The 27,680-nt window shown below is 39.9% G+C and overlaps 1 protein-coding gene and 1 long non-coding RNA gene across 3 annotated transcripts; one reads left to right on the top strand and one right to left on the bottom strand.

The window, feature by feature from the left end:
• Positions 1-1,741: 1,741 nt before the first annotated feature.
• On the bottom strand, positions 1,742-27,680 carry LOC144683784 (mitochondrial fission factor-like). 2 transcript variants are annotated; one of them, XM_078547176.1, is made up of 9 exons: positions 27,578-27,663; positions 26,578-26,677; positions 24,517-24,729; positions 15,375-15,532; positions 14,223-14,311; positions 11,161-11,316; positions 7,524-7,595; positions 4,545-4,623; positions 1,742-4,145 (listed from the first exon to the last, which is right to left on the bottom strand). In XM_078547176.1, the coding sequence occupies exons 3-9, from the start codon at positions 24,722-24,724 to the stop codon at positions 4,014-4,016; spliced, it is 894 nt and encodes a 297-aa protein (XP_078403302.1). In that variant the 5' UTR covers positions 24,725-24,729; positions 26,578-26,677; positions 27,578-27,663; the 3' UTR covers positions 1,742-4,013. The 2 variants fall into 2 exon arrangements, with proteins under 2 accessions (XP_078403302.1, XP_078403301.1); XM_078547175.1 differs by lacking the exon at positions 26,578-26,677 and having other exon boundaries at positions 27,578-27,680.
• LOC144683785 (uncharacterized) lies at positions 12,352-13,659 on the top strand. Its single transcript, XR_013577335.1, has 2 exons — positions 12,352-13,066; positions 13,513-13,659. It is a non-coding gene; the product is annotated as an uncharacterized LOC144683785 (long non-coding RNA).

The following is a 27,680-nucleotide window of genomic DNA, read 5'->3' on the forward strand; positions in this document are numbered from 1 at the left end:
CGGTGGCTATTTTATGAGTCCAGACATTTGTCCATTTTAAAAGAAAAATAGTAATTTTATAAAGTAGTCAGGGTGACAAACATATATTTATATATATTTTCCTCATGTCTTCTGATCATGACAAAAGAAAGGTATCTTTAACTTGAGAGTAGTCATTGAAAAGATACCTGGAATTGCAAAAACCTGCATATGTATGCTTTTTAGACTGTGAGAAGGTGTTTGATAGAGTCTAACATCTGAAAATAATGGAGTGCTTAAACAAACTAGAAATTGACAGAAATGATAAAAGGATAATTCAGATTACATATTGGAATCAATCAGCGGTGATGAGACTTCATACTGCCTTGTCAAACAGCTTCACAATCAAAGATGGAGTGTGTCAAGGATGTGTTATGTCCCCAAAACTGTTCAACCTATACAATGAAGCTATCTTCAGAAACACAAAGGATCTCCCAGGTTGCAACATTGGTAGGTTGAATGTCAACAAATTGAGATATATAGATTATACCACACGGATTGCAAAGTCAGAAGAGGACTTTAGGAATTTTCAAACCAAGTGAAAGCAAGGAGCATGGAACGTGGATTAAGAATGAATGTAAAGGCGACCAAGACAATGGTGATGAGTAGAGACCTAACCCCAAAGTGAGAAGTTAAGTAAATGGACAAGTCCTAGAACAAGTAAAAAGGTTTCACATACTTTGGGCAGATTATCACAGACAATAGGAGATGTGATTGTGAGATCCAAAGGAGAATTGAGATGGCCAAGGCCAGTTTTGTCAGAATGAATAACTTCAAAGAAACTGAATCTGAATCTTAGGAAAAGAATGCTGAGGTGCTATGTCTTGTCATCAATGCTATATGCCTTGAAGAAATGGACAGCAAACAAAGAAACTACTGATAAGCTGAACGCATTTGAGATGTGGTCATGTAGGAGAACGCTCCACATATCCTACACAGATAGAAAGACTAGTGAGCAAGTGCTGGATGTGGCTGGAGAAAAGAAGAAATTAGTACATAACGTCAAACACAGAAAGATGCAATATTTTGATCACATTGTTATAGCAGTTGATAGACAGGAACAACTATTGGAAGGAAAGATCAACAGAAAACGCAGGAGAGGGAAGCAGAGAAGAAAATGGATGACGGCTATAACGAACTGGATGCAGTTGACCTATGTGCAATGTGTAAGACCAGCACAAGACAGACAGAGGTGGAAATCCTTGGTAACTAACTTTCTAAGTAGAAGGTGACACCAACAAACAAACTAATACCAATCCTCGTTCCAGATAGTAAAATCTGGAATAGTTATCTTGAAACTGGGAAGGGAGGAATGTTCTAAAAGGCTTTCAAGAAATTTGGTTGCCCTATGCCAAAAACAAATTCAACAAAATTTCAAATGTTTTAAATTTGTTCCAAGAGCAGCATGAATTGAGAGGGAAATTCTTCAGTTCTGTACATTTTTGTGGCTATATCTGGTCTTTTTTCATGAATATTACATGGAATTATTTTTGTACAGATTAAATTAGAAATTGGCTCACAGTTAGATTGCAGTAATGAGACTTGCCAAATTTGTGCACAAATTTTGAGGATATAAAACAGAAAAATAATGCACAAAAGAATTTGATTTCATTACATGGGTCACCAAGAGATCCTGTAAATGTTTTCGCCAAGGCTATCCGCAAACCTCAAGACACATCTTGAGGAAGGGCAGAAATGCTACAGATGAAACAACAAACATTCCTTCATGTGTGAGAGCCTATACTGGGTATATATTTAAATATTATATACATAAATACATGTACAAATGACAGTAACAGATTTTAATGTTCATTTCCATTCCATAAAGTGCAAAATGCAGCAGTCAACAGGATGGCCAGATTCTAATACAACTGCTAATCTGTTAAATCACTACACAATTCAGTATTCCTGCACACAAATTTGACTTCACAACATACACATCTCATGGTGTTTATACTGTCCTACAGACACACTGCTTTTAGGTTTTCACTCACCTTCTCTCAGATTTTAAACATGTACTTAAATCCAGGTTTTAAAAAAAAAACTAATTTTTAAATGGAATTGAGAGGATAGATTCCTTCATGAAAAATTCTCACTCTGCCATTGCACTGGAAGAGAATATTATAAGCATTGTTTACATTTTTAAAAATACATTTGTTTTTAAGAAGAGGAAAAATATAAAAATATCAGGTAATACAGACCTGTATTTAGATTATCGAGACTTGGGTGGTTTAGTAGAGTTCAGTTAAAAAAAAGCCTTGTGAGGTTTGAACTCAGAGGAATGGCCAACTGCCATTGCACTGAAAGAGGGACCAGCAACTCCCATCAGTTTAGAGTCAAAGGAAATTGTTTGTTTATATTTGGAGCATATACAGGAATAGGCATTCTTTTATTCAAAAAAAATCCTCAATTAGCTTGCCTTACCTTGACCTATTCATTACTCACAATACATGGCCTTAGGGTGAACACCTGTCACCAGGATCTTTCTCTCTTGCATTGCATTGGAATTGTTTCGATCTCTGTCCCAAATTGTTCTTTGGCCAACGTCAGCTCACATCTCCCAATTTGTACGACTCACTTTAACATTGCACTATGTACAGTTGACCGGAAGAAAAGCTTCTCTTATTTCAAATTGAAATCCTGCTAGACCTACTGTCCTAGCATAGAGTTACACTTTTAGGTACTGACTGTTGACTAAATATGCACATTTAAGCTGTCCAACTAGATGACTAGATTCTCACAAGTACTGCCCTGTTACATCGTGCACAATTCAATATCAATGGAAACAGCTTTAACTCAACAGCATACTGCATTTATAATGTCCCTCAAGCACGCTGCTTTTAATGTTTCTATTCTTCAAACACAGATTTTAAACCACAATTATCAAGCACATATTAATTTAAAAATCAGAAGAAACATGAGTTATCAGTCTTTTCATATCATAATAAAGGGTAGCATTCTGTTTCTAATATTTTAAACTCAGAAATCCAAATAGCAGCCCTGGGTTACTGAGAATTTTGATTTTTCTGGCTACAGCACATTAGATGGTTGCGTCTTATGCAGTGTGTAGTTAGACTAAAAGTAAATTAATTAAAATATATCTGCTGACAGAGCAAGAATACAAGTCAGTATTGGGCTAGATATCTTCAAATAGATTAATAAAATATCACATTGCATTAATATGCAACTTTGGTATTTGCATGCAATGTGTCATCCTCAACCACAGGGCAGGCATATAACTCCCTGCTATTGCAGTTCCAAAATAAAGAGATGTGACATCTGGAATAGCAATTCAGGTATAACATGATTATATTACACTTGCCTGTGACTTTCTACTGACAAATGTAACAAATGTAGTTGAATCATTTTGAGGAGATATCAAGCAGAAACCAGGCACATTTCCATTGAAAAGGAAGGGAGAAATAAAAAGGACAGTCAAATCTTACATGTCTGTACAAATTCTCAAGGGCAATTAGAGATGGGCAATAAATGCAGGCCTTGCCAGTGATGCTCACATCCTATAAACAAATAACACAGGCTGTTGCTAGTGAGGGGACAAAGCACGGAAGGAATCTTGCTTACCACCAGAAGCTATCTTTTCTCGAACTTGCTGGTTCATCAACTTAACTCAAATGTTTGTGGATAAAATTCTTCAAAATCCCTATAATTGCAGTAGAGTTTTGATTAACAGTCTCTTAGGATTTCCCATGTGATGTAAATTAAAGAAAAAACTTAAGTTAGTCTTAAAGTAATCAATTAGGTTTTGAATGCATTACACTGTAACACTTACAATATAAGTTCTCCCAAACTCACATCACAGTGTTATTAAAATGATGTTAGCAAACTGTTCTAAAGGACATCATTCCCTTGTATTTCAGTAATGATACAGATTGCTTCACAAAAAAATAACGCCCGCCAGTCTGCATTCGGAAGGTGGTCTCACTCTTGTCAGTTTGTGGCACTTTTCCAACTCTACATGTGCAGTTAGAACAAATTTATTTCCTTAGCCAGAGCCAACTGTTGACAAAACAAGCTGCAATGATGATGGAATAGAGGACAAATTCCTTTCGAGCATGGTCCCGACTCTCCTGTTCCAATAATTGTAGGCGCCGATTCAACTTGTTCAACTGCAAGAGAGAAAGGTCAGACCCTATTGTGCAATGAAGGAGCTCAATGCCAAAACAAAAACTAGAACAACATCTATTGAATGTTTTTTTCCCTCAAGAATTTAAATCAGATAGAAAATGCACCTCTATAGACTGAGACATCTGCAGGGAGGACAATGTAATGTTAAAGTAAGGTTTTCTTTTATTTAGCACTTTGAAGTGTAAGAGTTAGAATCAAGGACCCAACAACTATACTTCATGCTGTGTAACTGAAGACATTAAGCTTTTCCAGATAAAGATACACACTGCTCTGATAATATAACTGAATTCGAAGCCCAGAGAAGTTCTGTTCTTGCAACAGTACATTCACTGCACTCACCATACTTACACATGTAAATGTTGCTGGTCAAAAATTCTTACCTGACGCCTGAGTGTTACAATTTCCATTACACTGAAATTTTCAAGGGCTCCCTCAGGTATTGTGTATTCATGGGTCATGCTGAAAAATTAAATGGCAAATATAAACTTTGTTTATCTCCAATACTGGTTTTATAAAAGCACTCTTAGGTAAGAAGGCCAAACCTTTACACAGTCCTCCATGTCTGCCCTCACCAATTCCATGTACAATGGCAGTAAGATGTCTTTACTCATACTCAAACCCCTTTGTAACGAAAGCTAACATACCATTAGTCTTCCTAATTGTTTGCTGTAACTGCATGCTAACTTTCTGCGATTCATGAACAAAGACACTCAGGTCCCTCTAAATGCTAAACATTTCTCAGCCTCTCACCATTCAAAAAGTATTCTTTTTAATTTTTTTCCCCCAAAGTGAATAACTTCACACTTCACTGCATGGTATTCCATCTGCCATGTTCATGCCCACTCACCCAATTTATTTATATCCCCTGCAGCTTCTTTGCATCCTCCTCACCTAACTTTGTGTGGTCAGCAATCTTGAATATGTAACACTCAGCCCCCTCATCTAATTCATTAATGTAGGTTGCAAAAAGCTGAAACTCAGGTACTGATCCTTGCGGTACATCACTAGTTACAGCCTGCCAACCTGTTTATTCCTACTCTCCTCTTTCTGTCCAATAACTAATACTCAATCTCTGCCAATATATTACCCCCAATCCCATTAGTTTAAATTTTCTGTAATAATCTTGTGTGACACCTTATTGAATGCTTTTGAAAATCCAAATATATTACATCCACCAGTTCCCCCTTACCCATCCTACTAGTTACATCCTCAAAAAAACTCTTAACAGATTTGCCAAACACAATTTTCCTTTGATAAATCATAAATATTGGCTCTGCTTAATCATATTATGATTTTGGAAATGTCTGTTACCACATTCCTAATCATAAATTCCAGCATTTTGCCTATGACTTAAGTAGGCTAACTAGCCTCTAATTTCATTTTTCTCTCTTCCTCCTTTTTTAAACAGCAGGATTATCTTTGCTACCTTCTAATCCTTGGAAACTGCTCTAAGAATTTAAGGAATTCAGGAACATACAAATTGTTATTGACATGTTGCATAAGCATTCTTCACTTTTGAAATTCCACTGAGATAGAGGAATACCAAACTAGCAGTAACACATTTCAAATGTTACTAATTTCCTGAGAAGGGCTTTGTGATATCTCAAAGAATGCAAAAGGTGCTATATATAGTTTTCTTTTTAAAAGTTATCTCAATACAATGAAGACAAACTGTTAAATAAACAGATATCGCTCAAAACTAATCAAAGCTTATTCAGTGCAAAACACTTCCTGCAGTGGAACTGGGCTGAGGCAGTTCAAGAAGGCAGCTCACCACCACCCGGCTCAAGGGCAATTAGGGATGGGCAATAAATGCTGGCCTAGTTAGTGACGCCCACATCCCATGAATGAACAAAAAAAGACCCATCAAATCACATTTCATTCGCTCCCGAGGAACTAAAAGATAGCTGAACATTTGATAAACAGGTCTCCCTTCTCCCTGGGACAAATATACAGTTGAGCATTCTTCAAAGGCTTTGTACCATAGTATACAAAGGATGCTAAATCTAGGCAGATCACAGCCTGGTGACCTCTATTTCTATCACCTGAGTATACTTTATAACCTCTTCCACTTGTAGCAGAATCTATCTTAATAGAGGTGGGTCATCTGTCAGTGTTCTGGATTTTCCTCGATACAAGAAATCACATCAGCAGAGTATTTCCCAAACACAATGCAGCGACTGTTCACAAGTGGCCACAAAGCTGACACACCAAAGGCTTGTAATAAAATGTTGAGATTTAGGTCGGTTTGTAACAAGAAACAAACCAAATCCATTTGTTACAGGTACAGGGCTTGTTGCCCTTGAAATGCACAAACAAATACTGAGGTACTTGCTGGCAACAGCTTCATACTGATTGGGAACTTTTATGAATACAACTTATAGTTATATAACATGTAAACATTGTGAAAGATGTTAAGGTACTTCAGGGTGTAGGGAGGAAAGTTAACTGAGAGGGCTAAAAGCATGGTCAAAGTAGGTTTTGAGGAGGGAAACAGTTAACAAGGCAGAGGAATTCTGGGAAAGTACTCCAGAGTACAAGGGCATAATGGTTGAAACCTCTGCATTTATGACGGGGCCAAGGACTCAAATTAGTCAAGGATTGAAAGAAATGAGAGATGAATTCAGTTGCAGAGCTGAAGTAGGATGGAGGCAAAGCGTAGCAAGCCTGTAGGAAAATTGTAAACAAGAACAAAGAATAACAGAGGACAAAGAAAAATCCAGAAAGGGAAAAAGGAGCAGGAAAATATTTTCTGTACAAGTCTCCTCCTATTTTGTCTCATGCACAACACTGCATATATAACCTTATCTTTACAGCTTACCTTTGCTCTTTGCTCTCAAGCAAGCGCAGATTTACATTTTTATTTCCTTCTTCAACCGCTCATGATACATTTTGGGGTTAGCATACATGTATCCCAGAGCAACCTTATTGATTTGAATGGAAGCTAGCATTTCAGCCCAACCTGGGTACAGTTGGTAGTTGCAACTGTTGTAATTCATTGCTAATTCACTAAGGAGGAATCTGCAGCCAATTTTTCCTTAACATAGGTTTATTCACAAAACCCAGACTTCCTTTTCCTTCCCCTCCCACAGGTGGAAACCAGTCCTTATATATACTTAAGAAGAATGCCCTAACCTTTCCCCAATTACATTTCACTTACATCTACAGCATGTACTTCATTGTGACAGAGTTGCAACATTAACAGCTAGCACTGTATACACTCTGAGTTTTTTCAGTCATTTCAAACAAAGTATTTAAAGCAGGGTATAAAAGTTAGAGAAAGTAAAAATGAAACTAACACAACAGCATGTAAATGCAAATGCAAGTGCTTCAAGAAAGTAAACATGAATGACAGTCACCTTTGATTCCTTGTTTGATTGGTCCCATCCGAATACAGGCTGCCAGAAAGGGACTGGCTATGGAACCGACTCCTTAAAGTGGAAAAATAAGTTGAATTGACCACAGAAATACCAGGCTGAGTCACAACAATTTAAATATCACAAAGCTCCTGTGGAATTTAGACATTCTTCCTTATTTGTTTTTTTTCTCCTGCTTCATCTTACAGAATCTTCTGTGAGTACATAATTTCCCAGGCAAAAGTGTGGCAAGTCAGCTTCCTTGACATTTACCAATGCTGCATTGCCTTTAAAGGTAAATAAGCCTGCAGAGGGAAAAGGGTGACTCAGCTACTGATTTGTCCACCCTAACACTTTCTCCTGCATGCACGTGTATAACCCATGTAGGAAGTTATTGACACTCCACCACACTACCTCTATTATCACTGCTATACAAGTACTGACAGTCTCATCACATGCTATACAGTAAAAAAAAGCTAAGAATGTGAAGCTCAAGGTAAAAAGGTACTCTGCTCAATGCTTATTGAGTATCAGTACTGAGAGCAACGGATGATCTTACTCAGAGCAGTCTATATTTGGCACAAAGTACTAAATGTGTATGTGTCACCAGATTGTGTACAGGTTCAAATCTTGCTCTCCATGGTCCTTTCTATCATTACAGACAAATTAAAATGGAAACAGTACTTTTTAACTGAGAACATGTCTTCAGCATTTCTGGTTTCTCCACAGGAAGGATGCAGAGACCATTTTGCTCTACCAATGTAGCTCATAACTGAATGCCGTGGAGTGCTTAAGAATTACCTAGAAATAATAGGCCTTCCAAATAGCTATTCTTGCTAAATCTCAGCAGAATGGCAGGAGTTCAACAATGTCCTACCCATTTCTTTTTAAATTCATTCTCGGGATGTGGGCTTCGCTGGCTGGGTCAGCATTTATTGCCCATCCCTAGTTGCCCTTGAGAAGGTGGTGGTGAGTTGCCTTCTCGAACCACTGCAGTCCATGTGGTGTAGGTACACCACAGGAAGGGAGTTCCAGGATTTTGACCCAGCAACAGTGAAAGAATGGCGATATATTTCCAAGTCAGGATGGTGAGTGACGTGGAGGGGAACTTCCAGGTGGTGGTGTGCCCATCTATCTGCTGCCCATGTCCTTCTAAAAGGTAGTGGCCGTGGGTTTGGAAGGTGCTGTCTAAGGAGCCTTGGTGAATTCCTGCAGTGCACCTTATAGATGGCGCACACTGCTGCTACTCTGCGTCGGTGGTGGAGGGAGTGAATGTTTGTGGAAGAGGTGCCAATCAAGCGGGCTGCTTGGTCCCGTATGGTGTCCGGCTTCGAGCGTTGTGGGAGCTGCACTCATCCAGGCAAGTGAGGAGTATTCCATCATACTCCTGACTTGTGCCTTGTAGATGGTGGACAGGCTTTGGGGAGTCAGGAGGTGAGTTACTCGTTGCATGATTCCTAGCCTCTGACCTGCTCTTGTAGCCACAGTATTTAATATGGCTAGTCCAGTTCAGCTTCTGGTCAATGGTAACCCCCAGGATGTTGATAGTGGGGGATTCAGTGATGGTAATGCCACTGAACATCAAGGGGCGATGGTTGGGTTCTCTCTTGTTGGGGATGGTCATTGCCTGACACTTGTGTGGCATGAATGTTACTTGGCACTTGTCAGCCCAAGCTTGGATATTGTCCAGGTCTTGCTGCATTTTGACATGGACTGCTTCAGTATCTGAGGAGTCGTGAATGGTGCTGAACATTGTGCAATCGTCAGCGAACATCCCCACTTCTGATCTTATGTTGGAAGGAAGGTCATTGATGAAGCAGCTGAAGATGGTTGAGCCGAGGATACTACCCTGAGGAACTTGTGCAGTGATGTCCTGGAGCTGAGAGGACTGACCTCCAACAACCACAACCATTTTCCTATGTGCTAGGTATGACTCCAACTATTTGTGTTATCACATGCAAAAATCAGATCACAAATGGATTATGTCATGTTTTATATCACTCAAGGCAATTCAGAAATTTCTTTTTCAGAATATTACTATTCACAAAATATTTAAAAAATTGATCATCCGTCTGAAAACCAGATAAAAAAAACTCTCACTAAAAATTTACAAGAGGTTGCAACCTAAAAACATGTACTGGCAAACCATTACAAGCACAACAAAGTTAACGTGCATAGTTAACAGACAGCAAGTTCTACATTAGACATGCAGAAGGGTTAGTCCTTTCACCAATTTCCACAATAGTAACTGCAGTGAATAAAGGGTTCAAAACACATTGCTGGTTTAAGCAGTTCCAGTGTATGGTGCATGCCGCTCATTATGTTAGCTTCCTCAACCAGATGGTTTGCTAACAGTGGATCCTATTTTAACTCTATGGTTAAGTTTTAAATTAGTTAAAATCTCCTCCATTGTCTTCAAATTCCTTCCTTTCTCAATTTCCTGCTGATTGAAATCAGTGTAAAAGATTATATTAAGCTATATTAGAAAGGCACCATTTGTTTTTTTATTTATTCATTCACTGGATGTGGGCATCACTGGCTAGGCCAGCATTTATTACCCATCCTTAATTGCCCTTGAGAAAATGGTGAGCTGCCTTCTTAAACTGCTGCAGTCTATGTGGTGTAGGTACACCCACAGTGCTGTTAAGAAGGGAGTTTAAGGATTTTGACCCAGTGACAGTGAAGGAATAAGTCTGGATGGTGTGTGACTTGGAGCAGAACTTGCAGATGCTGGCGTTCCCATGCATCTGCTGCCCTTGTTCTTCAAAATGATAGAGGTCATGGGTTTGGAAGATGCGGTTGAAGAAGCAATGGTGAGTTGCTGCAGTGCATCTTGTAGATGGTACACACTGCTGCCACTGTGCATCAGTGGTGGAAGGAGTGAATGTTTAAGGTGGTGGATGGGGTGTCAATCAAGCGGGCTGCTTTGTCCTGTTTACGCTACATTCCTTTCCTCCACCAAAAAGGAAGAAATATTTTAACCCCTACACCAAAAAATTTAATTTGCAACATCCTGAACCTCTCCATGTCTAATAGAACTTATTTCAATTTGTGAGATTGACCATTTCTGAATCATACAATTGCCATTCTAAGTCATGTTATATCTCACAGTATGTCAGTGCTGTTGACGTATATAAGTTTTAACATACACGAAAATCACAGTATGCTAATCCAAAGCTTTTAAGGATGGCTGGTGTGAGTAGTAGTTTTGACCTACTAATGTAGAGGAAGATCAGGTGGGCATCTGGCTCAGGTAGTACTTAGTTAGGGGTATTTAATGCTGAAAATTGGCATAAAAGTAGAAGCGTGTTCCAAATCTTATAGTGCTCAGAAAGACAAATCTCCTCATAAATTCTCATATACTTAAAAAAAAAAGGACCATAACAGAGATCAATATCCAACAACAGGAGTATGGTTAATTTTCGCCAAACAAAGCACTTGTAAACAGTCAGAGCGTTTTCTTGACTGAAAGGTGTTTCATTAGTCAGACAAGTGTTGATGGCAAAGCATAAATCAAATGCATAATTACTGGAAAACTGTTAACATCAAACAAGCTTCAAAGTGATGCACCTCCTGCATAGCTTGAGAAAAAAAGCAGGACAAATACATTTTTGATGTTACACATGCCAGTTCCAGTCACCTTCTCCGCATTTTCTGATTGACTGTTTCCATTAAGTATCCTGACAGTTTGTGTCCAACATAAATTAATACATTGCACACATTAGGAACTGAAAAGGATGCCTGGCCAGGTCCAGGTGAAGGGAAGGGATGTTTTGGACCACTGGAGTGATCAATCCTACAGAATGGATAGAAGCATAGCATTGTTAAAGCAAATGATTGAATAGTACAGGGATATAGTTCATATTCCCCATATATAGTTCAAATAATTTGTTATAAATTATTACATTGTGGGATATACCAAAACATTTCAGATATAAATTGTATAAAAGATGGTTGGCACATATTTAAAAACAAATGCTAGGAATAGGAAAAGGACTTTCAAATAGTTCAGTCATCCATTTTTTTGTTTGCTTTGATTTTGTGGCTTTAGGAATGGATTGAAAAAGTTTGTTCTCAGAGAAAATAGTTGTTCTGCAGTCAACTTAACAACTTTAAAAAGAATTGACATCTGTTAGAATTAATTGTGTATTGTAGTATATTTACAACATTCCTCATTGATGCATTAAGGAAAAGGCTATATGCATGTTTCATCAACATTCAGGAGAGCACGCTTTTGTTGTTAAGTTTATATATTTATTAACAAAACTGTCAACAATGAAATTGCTCCTCAAACTGAGAGGTTACCATGAATGGCAAAAGAAGGTGCACCAATCAACTGGTGTCAGTGTGGCTTAGTCGGCAGCACTCTCTCCTCAGAGTCAGAAGATTCTGGGTGTGCGTCCAACTCCAGGACATGAGCACAAAAATCAAGGCTGACACTCCAGCACAGTACTGAGAATGCGCTGCCCTGTTGCAGGTGCCAGCTTTCAGGTGAGATGTTAAACCGAGGCCCTCTCAGATGGATTCAAACGATCCCATGGCACCATTTTAAAGAGGTGCATGGTAGTTATCCCTCAATTAAACACACACAAAAAAATCTAGTCATTATCACATGGCTGTTTGTGAGAACTTGCTGTATGTAAACTGGCTGTTGCATTTCCTATACTACAACAGTGACTACATTTATAAAATACTTCATCAGCTGTAAAGCACTTTGAGACATCCAGTGGTCGTGAAAAAGATGTCTATTGGTCATAAATGCAAATCATTCTTTTTACACTTAACACCACAATACTGACTTGCCAGTGCATACGTTGTACATATCTGTACATATCTGTTGTACATATCTGTTGCAAAACAGCAGTTGCTTGGAAGTTAATGCTCCATAGATACAATGTTAGATACGGCAATTTTTTTATTCGTTCATGGGATCCAGGCGTCGATGCATTTATTGCCCATCCCCAACTGCCCTTAGTCAGAGAGCATTTAAGAGTCAACTACATTGTTGGTTGATCACATTATTGTGGGTCTGGAGTCACATGCAGATTTCCTTCCCTAAAGGGCATTAGTGAATCAGGTGGGTTTTTACAACAATTGGCAATGGTTTCATGGTCATCACCATACTTTTACTGAATTCAAATTTCATCATCTGCCATGGTGGGATTCGAACCCAGGTCCCCAGAACATTACCCTGGATCTCTGGAATACTAGTTAGTCACAATACCACTATGCCACCACCTCCCTGTAATAAAAAAATTATTAAAAGAGACATTATTTATAGGGTTTAGCAGTGAGGCATAAAGCAACAGTTATGGAGAAGGCTGCATGCTCCACACTGCTGTAAAAAGCAATGAGCTGCCAGAGGAATAAGAGACATTATCAAGGCAGGATTAGATGATCATCAGCACATCTAAAGAAAGGGAAGATTGAGATTGTATAGTTATCTGGCCAACAGGTAATCTAGTGACAGATACTGAAATTACAAACTTATTGGTGCCTCAAAAGACTTCTAACTGTCTTTTCTTTATATCCAAAACCATGGAGTAGTCTAAGATAAAAGCAAAAAACTGCGGATGCTGGAAATCCAAAACAAAAACAAAAATACCTGGAAAAACTCAGCAGGTCTGACAGCATCTGCGGAGAGGAACACAGTTAACGTTTCGAGTCCAAATGACTCTTCAACAGAACTAAGTAAAAATAGAAGAGGTGAAATATAAGCTGGTTTAAGCGGGGGGTGGGACAAGTAGAGCTGGATAGAGGGCCAGTGATAGGCGGGGATAACCAAAAGATGTCACAGACAAAAGGACAAACAGGTGTTGAAGGTGGTGATATTATCTAAGGAATGTGCTAATTAAGAGTAGAAAGCAGGACAAGCAAGGTACAGAGCCCTAGTGGGTCGTTCGGACTCGAAACGTTAACTGTGCTCCTCTCCGCAGATGCTGCCAGACCTGCTGAGTTTTTCCAGGTATTTTTGTTTTTGACCATGGAGTAGTCTTTGGGTCTTGAATTAGTGGAATTCTCAATGGCAAAACACATTATGTTCAAAAATTGTGGCTAGATCTTATTGTCTACCTGTAGAGTTAATTTTGTAGTAACTGTTTTGTGTTAATAAAAAGGAAGGATTGCCTTTGATGAAGAATGGGATATTTTTGGCATTTTGAGCTGCTTTCATCTCACTACACTCTATCAATATTGCTAAATTCGAATGCAAAAGAACAGTTCTTGAACGTAACATTTTGAAATCCCACACCAACCATCCTTTTGGACTCATATGTACTTACCACTGTTGCTACCGCTGACTGAACTATTAAAATATTGCTATTTTGCAATACAAGAAATCTGTACTTTTTGACTGAAACAGGCCTGAGGTACAACCCCTGATGTAAAATGATTGTGTGTTAAGCTACTTTCACATTCAATCTACCTGTAATATTAAGGGAGAATATATATACTGAAGAACAGTCTGATAAAGTTTATTCCACTTGTGATTGAAGAATCATAACCCACCTGAGGCCTTCTCCATTAGTTGAGTGCTAAAAATTCTAAAATCACTGGTTTCAGAAGTTATCAAATTTTACTTTCCATATTAGACTACCCTCCATTCCAGTCTCTGAGCACGTTACATTTCATCATTATTGTAGCTGTGCAGGTTTGGCTGCATGACATCACAACAAACAGACAAGGTCAACATTTCATACTTACAAATTCCTCTGCCGCCTGGACACACTCGAAAGACAAATTTCATTCTCACTTAATGTTCGTGATCTACTAGAATGTTGGGAGTTAGCCATCTGTGACAAAACAACATATAATAGTGTTTGCTTTTTGCTGGGGTGAATTCAATTCAAGAGTAGGAATTCCACCACCTTATCAGGTTAACCAGCGATAGGCAATAAATATCCAGCCTTGCCAATGACACCCAGCTCCTGTGAATCAATTTTTTATAAAGCCGATATCTACAAATTAAGTTCAAGTTATTAATTTTTAAAAGTTAAATGTACTTTTTCCTGACAAAAGTAGTTTTTCCAAAAGATAGACCATACATGGATATCTCTAGATTTAATTTCTAATTTAATCTCTAGAAGAATAGCTCTTGAACATTGCGCTATTTTCTACTCTTTGTAGGTCATTGGCCACCACATTACTTCCTTCAGACAACACATGCTAGACTATGGGGAATTCACAGAATATTCTTTCTCCTCCCTCCCACTTCAGAACTCCAATGAATACCTTACACCCAAGGACTGGTTAAGCTTATCCAATCGAGTTCAAAAGACTGGCAACCCTAGCTCAATAGCAGTGCCTACATCTCCGAGTCAGAAGGTCATGTGTTCAGGCTCCACTCCACAAATTTGAGCACAAAATCTAGGTTGATACTCCTGCGCAGTACTAAATGAATGCTACATTGTTGCAGGTACTGTCTTTCAGAGGCATTAAAACAAGACCCCATCCTAGGTGAACATAAAAGGTCCAATGGTACTATTCAAACAGGAGCAGAGGAATTCTTCTGTTATCGTAGCCAATTCTGATCCCTCAATCAACATTACTCAAACAGACTATCTGTTCAATTGTCTGTTGTTTGTCAGACTTTGCTGTGTGAAAATTGCTGCAATGTTTCCCTACATTTCAACAGTAAGTACATTTCCAAAATGTTTCATTAACTATAAAGCACTTTTGAGATATCATGAGCTTATGAAAGGCACTATAAAAACGCATACTCTTCTTTCTGTTTATAAAGTCCTTCCCACTAGCGGGGGAGTTGGAAGGACAAGGGGAGAGAATTAAAAAGTCAACACGTCTGGCTACATGTACATCTATACTTAATGAAAGGACACACTGTTATTGTTAACGTACCTGCAGTGGACTCTCGGATCGGTCCACATTCAAAGCATGGGCTGGTCCAAACATTAAGTTAGGAGAGATGCTGAGTGGTGGAGGATCTGTTATTGATGGGTTGTTGTGGAACCAACCATACAAGTATGGTCTTGCACCAATATCCTGCATTTCTGTTTCTAAAGAAAGAAGTGCATTCCTTTAAACCCAATTAACAAATTCTCTCATTTGAAACAAAATTATTGCTCTTGCCTATTAGTATTCACTTAGCTATATATTAAAAAGTCTTTCATCAAAAATATTAAACAAGGAAGGCAGTCACTTCACACTAGTTTGTTTTAACAGAGTGGAACATTTTCAAGCATCTACCAATCTGTAAACTTACCTTAAACAGCAATAAACCTCTAACTGACTTCAAAATTTACCACAGTTTGAGATTGTGATCTTAAAGGAACAGACCAGTTGCATCTTAGCAGCAGAATAATACTGTGTAAGTCACGTAGCAAAAGGTTGCAATTGTTATAAACAGCGCTTTAATGACATACAACAAACTGCACCAGGAGATCTGAGAATTTTCAATGAAAACAATTAAAACTTCATAAACCAACATTTTTTTATATCTTTCATTTATCTTCTGCAATTTATAAAGATTTCTATCCAAATATCAGAGATTTGAGTTTGTCATATTTCAACTACAACAACTTGTATTTATAAAATGCCTTTAATGTAATAAAACATTTCAAGGTGCATCACAGAAGCACAATAAAACAAAATTTGATACTGAATCACAAAAGACAATATCAGGATAGATAGTCAAAAGCTTGGGCAAAGATCTAGGTCTTCAGGAGCTTCTTAAAGGAGGAAAGCAAAATGGAGACGTGCAGAAGTTTAGGGAGTGAGGCATGGCTGGCAAGACCTATATTTACTGTCCATCCCTAATTGCCCTTGAGAAGATTCTAATAAGCTGCCTTCTTAAATCATTGCAGCCTATAAGGTGTAAGTACACCCACAGTGGTGGATGGAGACAATAGCAGGATTTTGACCCACAGCGGAACAGCGATATGGTTCTAAGTCAAGATGAAACTGGCAGGTGGTGGTGCTCCCATGCGCCTACTGCCCTTGTTATTCTAAATGGTAGAGGGTGTAGGTTTGGAAGGTGCTGTTAAAGAAGTCATGGCAAGTTGCTGCAGCGTACCTTGTAGATGGTATACACTGGTGGTGGAGGGAGTGAATGTTTAAGATAGTACGTGGGGTGCTAATCAAGCAGGCTGCTTTATCTTGGATGGTGTTGAGCTTGAGTGTTGTTGGAGATGCAGTCATCCAGGAAAATAGAGAATATTCCATCACACTCCAGGCTTGTGCCTTGAAGATGGTGGAGAGGCTTTGGGGAGTCAGGAGGTATGCACTGCAGAATTCCCAGCCTCTGACCTGCTCTTGTAGCGTCAGTATTTATATGGCTAGTCTAGTTCAGTTTCTGGTCAATGATAATCCCCAGAAGGGTGATGGTGGAAAATTCAGTGACACTAATGTTGTTGAATGTCAAAGGGAGATGGTTAGATTCTTTCGTATTGGAGATGGCTATTGTCTGGTACATGTGTGGTGCGAATGTTACTTGCCACTTATCAGCCCAAACCTGAATGTTGTCCAGGTCTTGCTGCATATGGACACAGACTCCTTCAGTATCTAAGGAGTTGAGAATGGTACTCAACCCTATGCAATTATCAGTGAACATCCCCACTTCTGATCTTATGGGAAGGTTATTGATGAAGATGATTGGACCTAGGACACTACTCTGAGCAACCGCGGCAGTGATGTCCTGGGACTGAGATGATTGGCCTCCAACCATCTTCCTTTGTGCGTGTCCAAAGTTTTCCCCGATTCTCATTCACTTCAATTTGTCTAAGGCTCCTTAATGCCACATTTGGTTAAATGCTACCTTGATGTCAAGGGCAGTCATTCACCTCTGGAATTCAGCTCTTTTGTTCATGCTTGGACTAAGCTGCAATGAGAGCTGCCCTGGCGGAAATCAAAATGAGTATTGGAGAGCAGTTATTGTTGAGTAAGTATCGCTTGCTAACATTGTCAATGACACCTTCCATCACTTTGCTGATGATTGAGACTGATGGGATGGTAATTGGACAGATTGGATTTGTCCTGCATTTTGTGGACCAGTTATACCTGGGTAATGTTCCGTACTGTTAGGTAGATGCAGTCATTGTAGCTGTACTGGAACAGCTTGGTTAGGGACATGGCTAGTTCTGGAGCACAAGTCTTCAGTACTACAGCCAGGATGTTATCATAGTCTTTGTTGTACACAAAACCTTCAACTGGTTTTTTTTATGTCACATGGAATGAATCTAATTGGCTGAAGACTGGCAACTGTAATACTGGATCATCCACTCAGCACTTCTGACCGAAGATGGCTGCAAATATTTAAGTTCTGTCTTTTGCTGGGTTCCGCCATCATTGAGGATGGAGATGTTTGTGGTGCATCCTTCCCCCTTCGTTTAACTGTCCATGTCCACCACCTGGACAATGACTGGATGTGGCAGGACGGCAGAGCTTTGATCTGATCTGTTGGTTATGGGATTGCTTTGCTCTGTCTATTATATGCTGTCTCTACTGATTAGTATGCATGTGTTGTAGCTTCGCCAGGTTGACTTCTCATTTTTCGGTATTCCAGGTGCTGCTCCTGTCATGCTCTCCTGCTCTCCTCATTGAACCAGGATTGATGGTAATGACAAAGTGTGGGATTTGCTGGACTATGAGGTTATGGAAAAGCACCTTGTGCATGCCCAGTTTTGAGCTGCTAGATCTGTTCTGAATTTATCCCATTTGGCATGGTGGTAGCGCTACCCAACAAGATGGAGGGTATCTTCGGGTGGTCACTCCTATCAATACAGTCATGAAAAAGATGCACCTGCAACAGGTAAATTGGTTAGGACAGGTTCAGGCAGTTTTTCCCATGCCACGATTCTCTCACCCTGCCACAAATCTAATCCTAATCTAATTAGGATTTAGCAAATTCAGTCAATAGTGATGCTACGAAGCTACTCTTATTGATGGACATTGCAACCCAACCCAGAGTATTTCCTGTATGCTAGCTACCCTCAGTGCTTCTTCCAAGTGGTGTTCAATAAGAAGCACTGATCCATCAACTGACAGCAGGCAGTAGGTAGCTATCAACAGGAGCAGGTTTCCTTGCCCATATTTGACCTGATACCATGAGGCTACTTAGGGTACGGAGTCAATGTTGAGGACTCCCTGGGTCATGTCCTCCTGACTGTATACCACTGTGCCGACACCTCCGGTACATCTATCCTGCTAGTGAAACAGGACATACCGAAGGATTGCAATGGAGGAGTCTCGAACATTTTCTGTAAGTTATGATTCGATGAGCATGACTACATCAGTCTGTTGCTTGACTAGTCTGTGGGACAGCTCTCCCAATTTTGGCACAAGTCCTAAGTTATCAGTGAGGGGGGCTTTGCAGTGTTACAGACAGGAAAGAAAGGCAAACTGAACTTCTTTCCTCTCACCAATCGTCCATAAGCCGGATTATTTTTAAAATAGGCTGTGGTGCGTTTTCCCAAACTCTTAGTTTACTAGTAACTTGCAGGAATTATGATTGCAGCATTATGATTAACTCAGAAGGTCTCACACACACACACACACACACACAAAGGTGGTGGTTGCAGGGGGGGGGGTGGAATAGAATAGAAAAAAAACATTTTACAACTATGGTAACAGTAAAAGAACCACAGAAATGAATATTAGTTCACGTAATTATCAGAGTCCAATGAGGAGCTCTTTCACGTAGAAGCTCAAGTTCAGCTGGCTGAAGATTGGAGTTGTACTGTTCTTTTTACAGTTGATGCTGATACCCTACAAGGTGAAGTTGGTACATGCAGACTGGGTCAGTTCTTCAGGCAATGGTTAGAAATCTTCTAGCAAACACAGGCTTCGAGGAGCAGGCTGTTGTGCAGCCTGGAGTCGTGCTCCTTGGTGTTCAACAGTTGGATGTTAAACAGCAGACTGAGGATTTCTCAGATCTCAAAGGAATATCGAGATTTCAAAATGGTCACTCGAGTCATGTGACCTTTTCTCTCCACACTGATTTCAAAAGAGATTTTTATCTAGTGTCTGGAACAGGCTTTAATTTCAGAGCTGACCATTAGATTTTGAAAGAGTTACCATCCATATGAGGTTCTTGTGTCAGGAAGCCACTGTCTAGGTAGACATTTAACTCTGCTAGATGGGTAAGCTTATCAAGATGCAAATGAGGTCCATTGCCCCCTTTTGAAATGGACCTGGACAGTCCCAGGTGTGAGATGGGTTTGTTAACAACTCTGCAGGCATAATGAGTTTCAATCTGCGAGTCCCCTGGTTGCGTGATTATTATGCCCTTAAAATTGGGTTTGAGATTCCATGATGATGAGGATTATTTTGTTCTTGGAACTTCTGTTAGTAGCTCCTAGAACAAATGGTCTAATTGAACAAATAGATAAGCTAAGGCAGGGGCTAAGTCAGGTGATATTTCAGAGGTGGGAATAGATGGTATTAGTGATGGCGTGGATGTGTGATCAAAAGCTAATCTCGGAGTCAAGTATGAAACCAAGATTGCAAACGGTCTGGTTCAGCCTCAATCGCCAGGGAGAGGGATGGAGTCAGTAATTAAGGAACTGAGTTTGTGGCAGGGACCGAAGACAATGGCTTCAGTCTTCCAAATATTTAGTTGGTGGAAATTTCTGCTTATCCAGAACTGGATGTTGGACAGTCTGATAATTTAGTCCAAATATGAACAAAAGAGCTGAGTTTCAGAGGTGAAATGATAATGATGGCCGTTGATATCACAGCAACATTGCAGGGTAGGACTTTGGAGCCTTAGAAGATTTGCATTGACAGCCTTCACAACCTCAGGACGTCCCAAAGTACTTTACAGCTAGTGAACTGCTTTTGAAGTATAGTCACAGTTGTAGAGTTAGAATCACAGCAGCCAATCTGTGCACTGCAAGATCCTACATCCAATAACATGATAATGACCAAATATGTTTTTAGATGTTGGTTGAGGGATAAATATTGGCCACATCACTGGGGAGAACTTCCCTCCTCTTTTTTGAAGTAGTGCCTTGGAATCTTTTATGTCCTCCTGAGGGGGCAGACAAGGCCTCGGGTTTAATGTCTCAGTTGAAGTACGACACCTCTGCCAGTGCAGCACTCCCTCAGGACTGCACAGGTGTGTCAGCCAGGAGTATGTGTCCAAGTCACTTCTGACTCGGAGACAAGAGTGCTACTACTGAGCCATGACTGACACCTAACATTGAAAAGAATAGGGGAAATAATTTCAAAAACCAAAGGCCAAATAAAAGTTCCGTAGTGACTGCTAAATCTTTGTTAATGTTTTTGGTAATAACTTTGTTTGAAAAGCATCAAATATTGCTATTATAAATTTATATTGTGGTGGCCCAGATTTTGTGGTAAAAGTAGCAGTAAGGCTCAACATTGCTAGAGTAAATTGGACAGCAACTTCTGGCTACTGAAAATGCACATTTGAACATGGAATTCGGGAAGTTGTTGTCCGAGTTGCCCTGCCCCTCCAAAACCTTGTTACAATAGTATCACCCCAAGAGACTCAGCATTGAAACACATGAAACAGCATGAAGTTGGGATGCAATAGGGATGCCAAAAAAAGGTAGGTCTTAATTATTCATAATAATCACTGGCACTAAAAATTAATTATACAGACATGAAGGCTCATTCCTTCAGACTTTAACTATTGCTGAGAAATTTTTAAAATTTAAGAAAACATTTTTTTTTTTGCGTTTCATTTTTCTCCTTGTTTCTCAATTTCATCTTTCTTTCCCTCTCTCTACTTCCTGTACACGATTTAACATTGAATTAGATATTCTAACTTCTGCTTCCTGTTCAGAATCTGCTTTGAGCCAGTAAGGATTTTTCAATCTGATTGGCTAGGAGAGACACAATTGCTTGCCCTGTTTAATCTGATCCCAGATCCTCTGTAGAAGGTGCCACACAGCTTTGGATTTCTAATCACCATAACTTCCAGGGCAAAAGGACACAGAAAGTTTGCAAGTAATTTTAATATGTGCTAGTGCCCATTCACCACTGACCACAAAATCTTGGCTTTTGTATGTTCCCCTTCCCATTTCCAGCATCATAGATGACCTGCCGAATGTAATAAATTCAGAAGTCCACAGAGTTTAGGTCCATTGTCATGAAGCTATTAACGTATGTAATATTATTGGAAATTATTTATTTAAATAGAGGTTTAGTCTGTGGGTGCGTCTGTGTATGTGTTAATTGGATTAAAGCCAGCTAGTCTGGGTGCTTTGCTGTATAGTAGTTTTGAGGTAGAAACGGAAATAGAGGTACATTTGCATTTTGTTGAATAGAGCATTCAAGAAGGGGAGTGAAATCTTGCACCTAGCTAGGAGAGACCAAGCAATGTTTATATTTTTAATAAAATTTGTACTATGAAAGGAGTTCAAAGGGCCTGGTGATACAATGAGAAGTTACATTCAAAGAGAAGTGCTGGGTATAACAGAAAGCAGTTTTGTGTGTGCAGAGCAGAGGCATGTAACATCAAAGCAGCTGTAAGCCCACAACTGTCTGCAAAGAAACCAAAGTGAAAGGAACCTCATTTTGAATTTGTACGGTGAAAATGCTTTACCTGGCATCTGCTTAAGCCTTTTCACCTGACAAATTTATGGGTTGTTGTTGCCTTAGTGGAAATTAGTTTGGGAATTTGTTAACAAATTATGATAGCAGTAATTTGTAGCCATGTGTATAAGTTTAACTTGTATAAATTAATAAATGTCTCATGTAGTTTGATATAAAAACTTCTCAAGAACTGGTATTACTGAATTTAGAGCTGCATCTTAAATATACCACCTGAAAATGTAGGTTATGACAATTGTTTAAAGTTTCCCTCTGGGATTTAAAATAACAGCCTTTACCAACTGTTGTGTCATAACGCCATTCACAATAATATCCAGGCTTGGGCTGTCAAGTACAAGGTAACATTTGTGCTGCATAAGTTCCAAATTACACACAACAATCTCCAACAAGAAAAAGCCCAGCCACCACCCCAACCTTCCCTGGTACCACCAACACCAAGTCTCCAACTATCAAAATTTTGGAAATTACCATTGCCAAAAGGTTACAACTGGAATGAGCATATTGAAACCTTGGCTACAAGACCATGGCAGAGGCTTGGTAATCTGACAAGTAGCACAGCCCATGATTCTCAAAGCTCCCAAGCCAGTGCTTCCCAAATTATTTTCCAATGTGATCCCATTTTAACACTTGAAAATTGTGACCCCAAACCCCAGCAAAAACAAAAAGCAATAAAGCAGCATAGTAGCATTCAGTATATAATTATTAAAGTTTGTGTATTATAGGTCAACATATAATAAATAGGAAAATGAGTTCTTAAAGCACTTTGTAAAATTGTTATCATTTTATGTACTCATTCAGGTTTCAGGCAAATTCTCCATATTCCCTGATGACAGAAGACTCAATGAATCCCCTCTCCCCCTACCAATCCTCCACACATACATTATAATCAGCCTTTCACAGCCCACTCCTCCACATCAGCCCTGCTTCTCAACCCCTCTCCCTCCGCTTGCTCAGGAGCCCCTCTTCCTAACTACAGCGCATGCACGCGCACGCACACACACAGCATCCCTTCTTCCCAACCCTCCCTCCCCCCAACTCACTCACATAGCAGCCCCTCTTCTCAACATCCCTCTTTCCTCCACCCAACACACACTCACTCAGCAGCCCCTCTCCCCTTTCTCGTGTACTTGCTGATGCCTGTGAAGCAGAGTCGCTATCCTGGAGTAAGGAGCCTGCACGACAGGAGCAGTAAAGTTTGAAGCTGCCACTCACCTTCCTGGCTCAGCCAGCCACATGACCTCCTACTTTTTTCCTGCAGATAGTGACCCAGTTACGTTTTCTTGCCTCTCTCTGTGCAGCATACAAACATCCTGGGCCCATTTACATTCACAGCTAAAAGTGGTCACTGATCTTAAAGGGTGCTTTGGGCTCACAATCTGCCCCTTGCTGTTTGTCACCATCAATCCAGTGGGCACAGGGCTGTCAAGCCAGAGCCATTTCTACCTCACTGGGAGGGGGGCAGTGCACGACCCCAGATGTGACCACTGTGACCTTTTTGGGGGTCTCGACCCACAGTTTGGGAACCCCAAGGTTCAATCGGGGTGTGATGAAATTCTCAGCATTTGCCTGGATGGGTATTGTCTCAACACTTGAGAAGATTGCTAACATCTAGGACAAAGCAGTTTGTATTTCATCAGCATCCCTGCCATTAGACTCAATATCCACCTCCTCTACCACAACTCATAATATATACAGTATTCGCTGTTTACAGAATGCACTACAACAATGTCACCAAGGTTTCTTCAACAGCATCTTCCTCCCCCACCCATCCCCCCCAAGTCTCTCATAATACTAATTTGGACATGTATTGGTGTTCATTCATCATTACTGGCTTAACAATCTGGAGCTAATGCCTAGATCAATGCAAAATGCTGCAGATGCATCTCTCCACAGATGCTGTCAGACCTGCTGAGTTTTTCCAGTATTTTCTCTTTTTATTTGGAGTTAATGCCATTGTGTGAGCACCATCATTACAAGGACCACAGTGTTTCAAACAGAAGTCCACCAGTACAGTTTCAGGGCAACTAACAGGCAATAAATACAATCTTGCTCATTGCCTGCATCTCAAGAATATTTTCTTTTTTAAATCCTATTAAATAAAGTCATTGTGGGGCACTAAAAACTCATGTATTCAGGTGGGCCTCACTACCACAATGAGTAGTTGAGGCAAGTAGCATAGATACACTGAACAGGAAGCTAGATAAATACGTGAGAGTGAAAGGAATAGCCTGTGCTAGTAGGGCTAAATAAGAGAGTTATGAAGAGGCTCGTGTGGAACATAAAAAGGACTGGTTGGGCTTAATAGCCATTTTCTGTGCTCTTCATTGTATGTAAAGTAGTTCATTTTACTTTCATTATAATAGGTTTCTTCAGCTAAATGATATAAAGACCTGGATCAATACATGAGTATAAATATAGAAACTTATATCCCTGACTGTGATTTATTGATGTTAACTTAATTTACCTCCCATCGATATTCTTTCAGGAATCTGCATCTGCAGCGCTGATTGCTGAATATCTTCTACCTTTTCTTCATCCCCTTGCTCCTCAGTCACTTTTAGTCTATTAGGAATTCTCATTTTCTGACCAATAACCTCCATGAAACCTAGGTCACAAGGTGCTGGACCGGAATCTATCAAATCAGAAGGTGCTGCAAATGCTGGTTCTGTCATGGCAGCTGAAGGACCAAAATAAAATTTTATTTTTCAAATGGAATAAATAGTGATAAATAATCAATAATCATCACTAATACTTAATTGCAAATCCTCATCAGGTTGAACAAGTGACAAGCATAAAGCAGTGGCCATTAAACAGTGAATGAGGAAACTTTGGTCTGTTTATCAATCATTCTTACACATAGCCCAAACAACCATTTTACACCAACACTGGGAGAGGACTTTTAAGCACATAATTAAATTTTAGAAGTCAAATTGGAGAAAAGTTGGTGCTGATTTTTTGCCACAAGGTTTGTTTCATATTTTGAGTGTGCTATATGAAAAGGATGTGGTTAACATGCTAGCAATTTCTGGTACCGTGATACAGAGACATTTTTTGTTTCAATGATTAGTAATATTTTTGGCAAATTGCTGTAGAATTTTCTTAAAATCACCTAATTTTATTCAGTGACTGATGGCCTCAATTAGGGATCTGTGCCTAGATATACAGAAATTCTACATCTACATTTACACTGTAACTTTATTCAATTTTTTTGTAGTAAATATGGATTAGGCCCTTCTAAGGTCTCTCACTCCACTTTAACCTGGTGACAGGTTGGCTTTGATTCTTGTTTCAGACTGTAGAGTCATGCAAAGCAAAACCATTAATGTAAATACACCTTTCGGGAGATGTCTTTTCACTTAATTCATGTTATTCTTATAGAAAAATTTTAACAGCAAGCTACATTTCCAATTATGGTAGATACATAATGTTCTAACAAGTCTTGACTAATCAGATGTCTTATCACACAGCCATAATAATTGAGGCAATCCCATCAAATCAAAGGTGTGCAAGATGGAATGATGTCCAAACACATTCACAGGATGTAAATTCTTGTCTGTGATTTCAACTATCCTGATTGGGAAGGGGCGAGTGGCTGGCAAATGCCTTTCCTGTACATGAAGACAGAATTGAATGGCCATTCTCACGCAATTGAACTACAGCCAGTTAATGAAAGCTTATTGATGGAAGCCTGAGGGCAGATCTCTAGCCTATTCACTCAGTTGAGGTAGATGTCTGACATCAAGCATAGTATTGCATGGTGGTTTGATCAACAGAATCAAGAATAGAGTAACAGCCAGCTGCCAGCTCCCTTTCTTCCAACTGTTTTATATTGATCATTTTTTTTAAATGCACATATATATGCTGATAAGAAGCCATTGCACATTTGCCTATATATATTTTACCTTTTGATTGCAGAAGCATTAGTACATCCAGATTTCTTGGCATGACTGTGCTTGCATTGGGTGCATTGAAAGTCAGGGAAATGAGGCAGCTGGTTTTAATTTTGATTGCTAGAGATCCTCCAAGGATGGAATCCATGCCTATTCATGGTCATACCCATCTGGGTCAGTTGTGCGGTGCCTTGGTGGGCTGTGGGCTCTTTGTGCTGAGCAAGTCTCCAAGCACAAGCACTGACCAAATGTCACGATCCTACATGTGCTTCAGGCAAGCATTGTGGAGAAGGCTGCATGGGCAACAGGAAGATATAGCTCCAGGTAGCTAGTAACCTGCTGATTACAGGGGGCTCTCGCTCTCAGCTGGCAGGCCCAGTAAACATTCCATTAGGACCTCTGGGATTGTAAGGTCTTGGTCTCCAGAACTGCTATCCAAAATGGTTGAAGCAGGTGTATATCAAGAATATGTATAGGAGAGTGCCTTTCTGACGACTTTCCCAAAATGGTCATATGGTACAAAGGGAAAAAAAATTGTGGAACTTGTGTGAGTATAGTACATGCAAGGTATGTTCTAGAGTTGATTTTCACACATTTTTTCTGCAAATAGTAATATTGAGGATCTGTCTCCATACCTCTCACCACTCCTCCTCCCTTTAGTGGATGGTACCGTCAAGCAGTTTTAATGGAAACTAAATTTCATGTGGCTCTCCTTTGTAACTTTCTAAAGTAAAACTGCAAAAAAAAGATGTAAAAACAAAACTCCATTGGTACTACCAACCAGCATTTATTTGTTCATTAATATACATTTATTTTTACACCACTCTTTCCAGCTGAATTTTAAAACAGTACAAGAAGTTACAGCAGAGGAAGCCTTTTTGAAAGTGCACGGAGAATGCCTCAGACAAAGCCAGAGGCACCACATCAGTCCAACCTCTCAGATAAGAGTCCAAAGCGTTTTCAATGGTATCTGAAAAATGTATAGAACTGACATGAATTGCAGATCAATTTGTACTGTACAACCTGATCTCTCAGACTCCAGTTATATTGTGGCCTGCATCACCGCCAAGAAGTTTCCACTTTGAGTAATCAAATGACAACATAACTTTAAAGTCAGGTCTGGAGAGGATAGTGCAAGACCCTCATCCTCCCCACCAGCCCCCGAGAAGACAATCTCATTTCCCTTAAGCTTAACATCGCCTCAGAACAGCAGCCACAATAACTGTTCCATGAGGCACACGTTGATCAGTCTCTTCTGGGAAGGGCAGCGCCATTTGTTAGTGCAAAATCCATCCTGTCAGGTGCATTTGCTATTGATTGATATAACTGGTGAAAAGGTTCCAGGCCCAGCCACACTCTACAAAGTTCGAGGTCTCTCAGGTCCTGTTGATGAAACTCCAACCTCCCTCAGATGGACACAGTACCTGTTGCTCTCGGAGCCTCAATGACAGGGTCAGTTCAAGTTAGTCAGTCGTTTGACGCTACATAGGCTGAGTACCAGGGAATAACTTAAGCCCCTATCCCCAGCCATCCTCAAGCTCAGCAATGGCTCCGTAGGAGTGAGTAACCATTATACGTGCAGAACCTCTCGAGTCATAGACCATTTCTTGCTATCCTAGGGCCCACATTACTCACCTCTCCAGCCTCCCAAGTGCTTCACAAACACCGCTTCATCAGTCCCATTCCTGGACTCTGACATCAAACACTTGCGGCGATCCGATTGGCCCTGGCGTGCCCA

This window comes from Cetorhinus maximus, chromosome 8, assembly GCF_964194155.1.
Source record: "Cetorhinus maximus chromosome 8, sCetMax3.hap1.1, whole genome shotgun sequence".
NCBI lineage: Eukaryota > Metazoa > Chordata > Chondrichthyes > Lamniformes > Cetorhinidae > Cetorhinus > Cetorhinus maximus.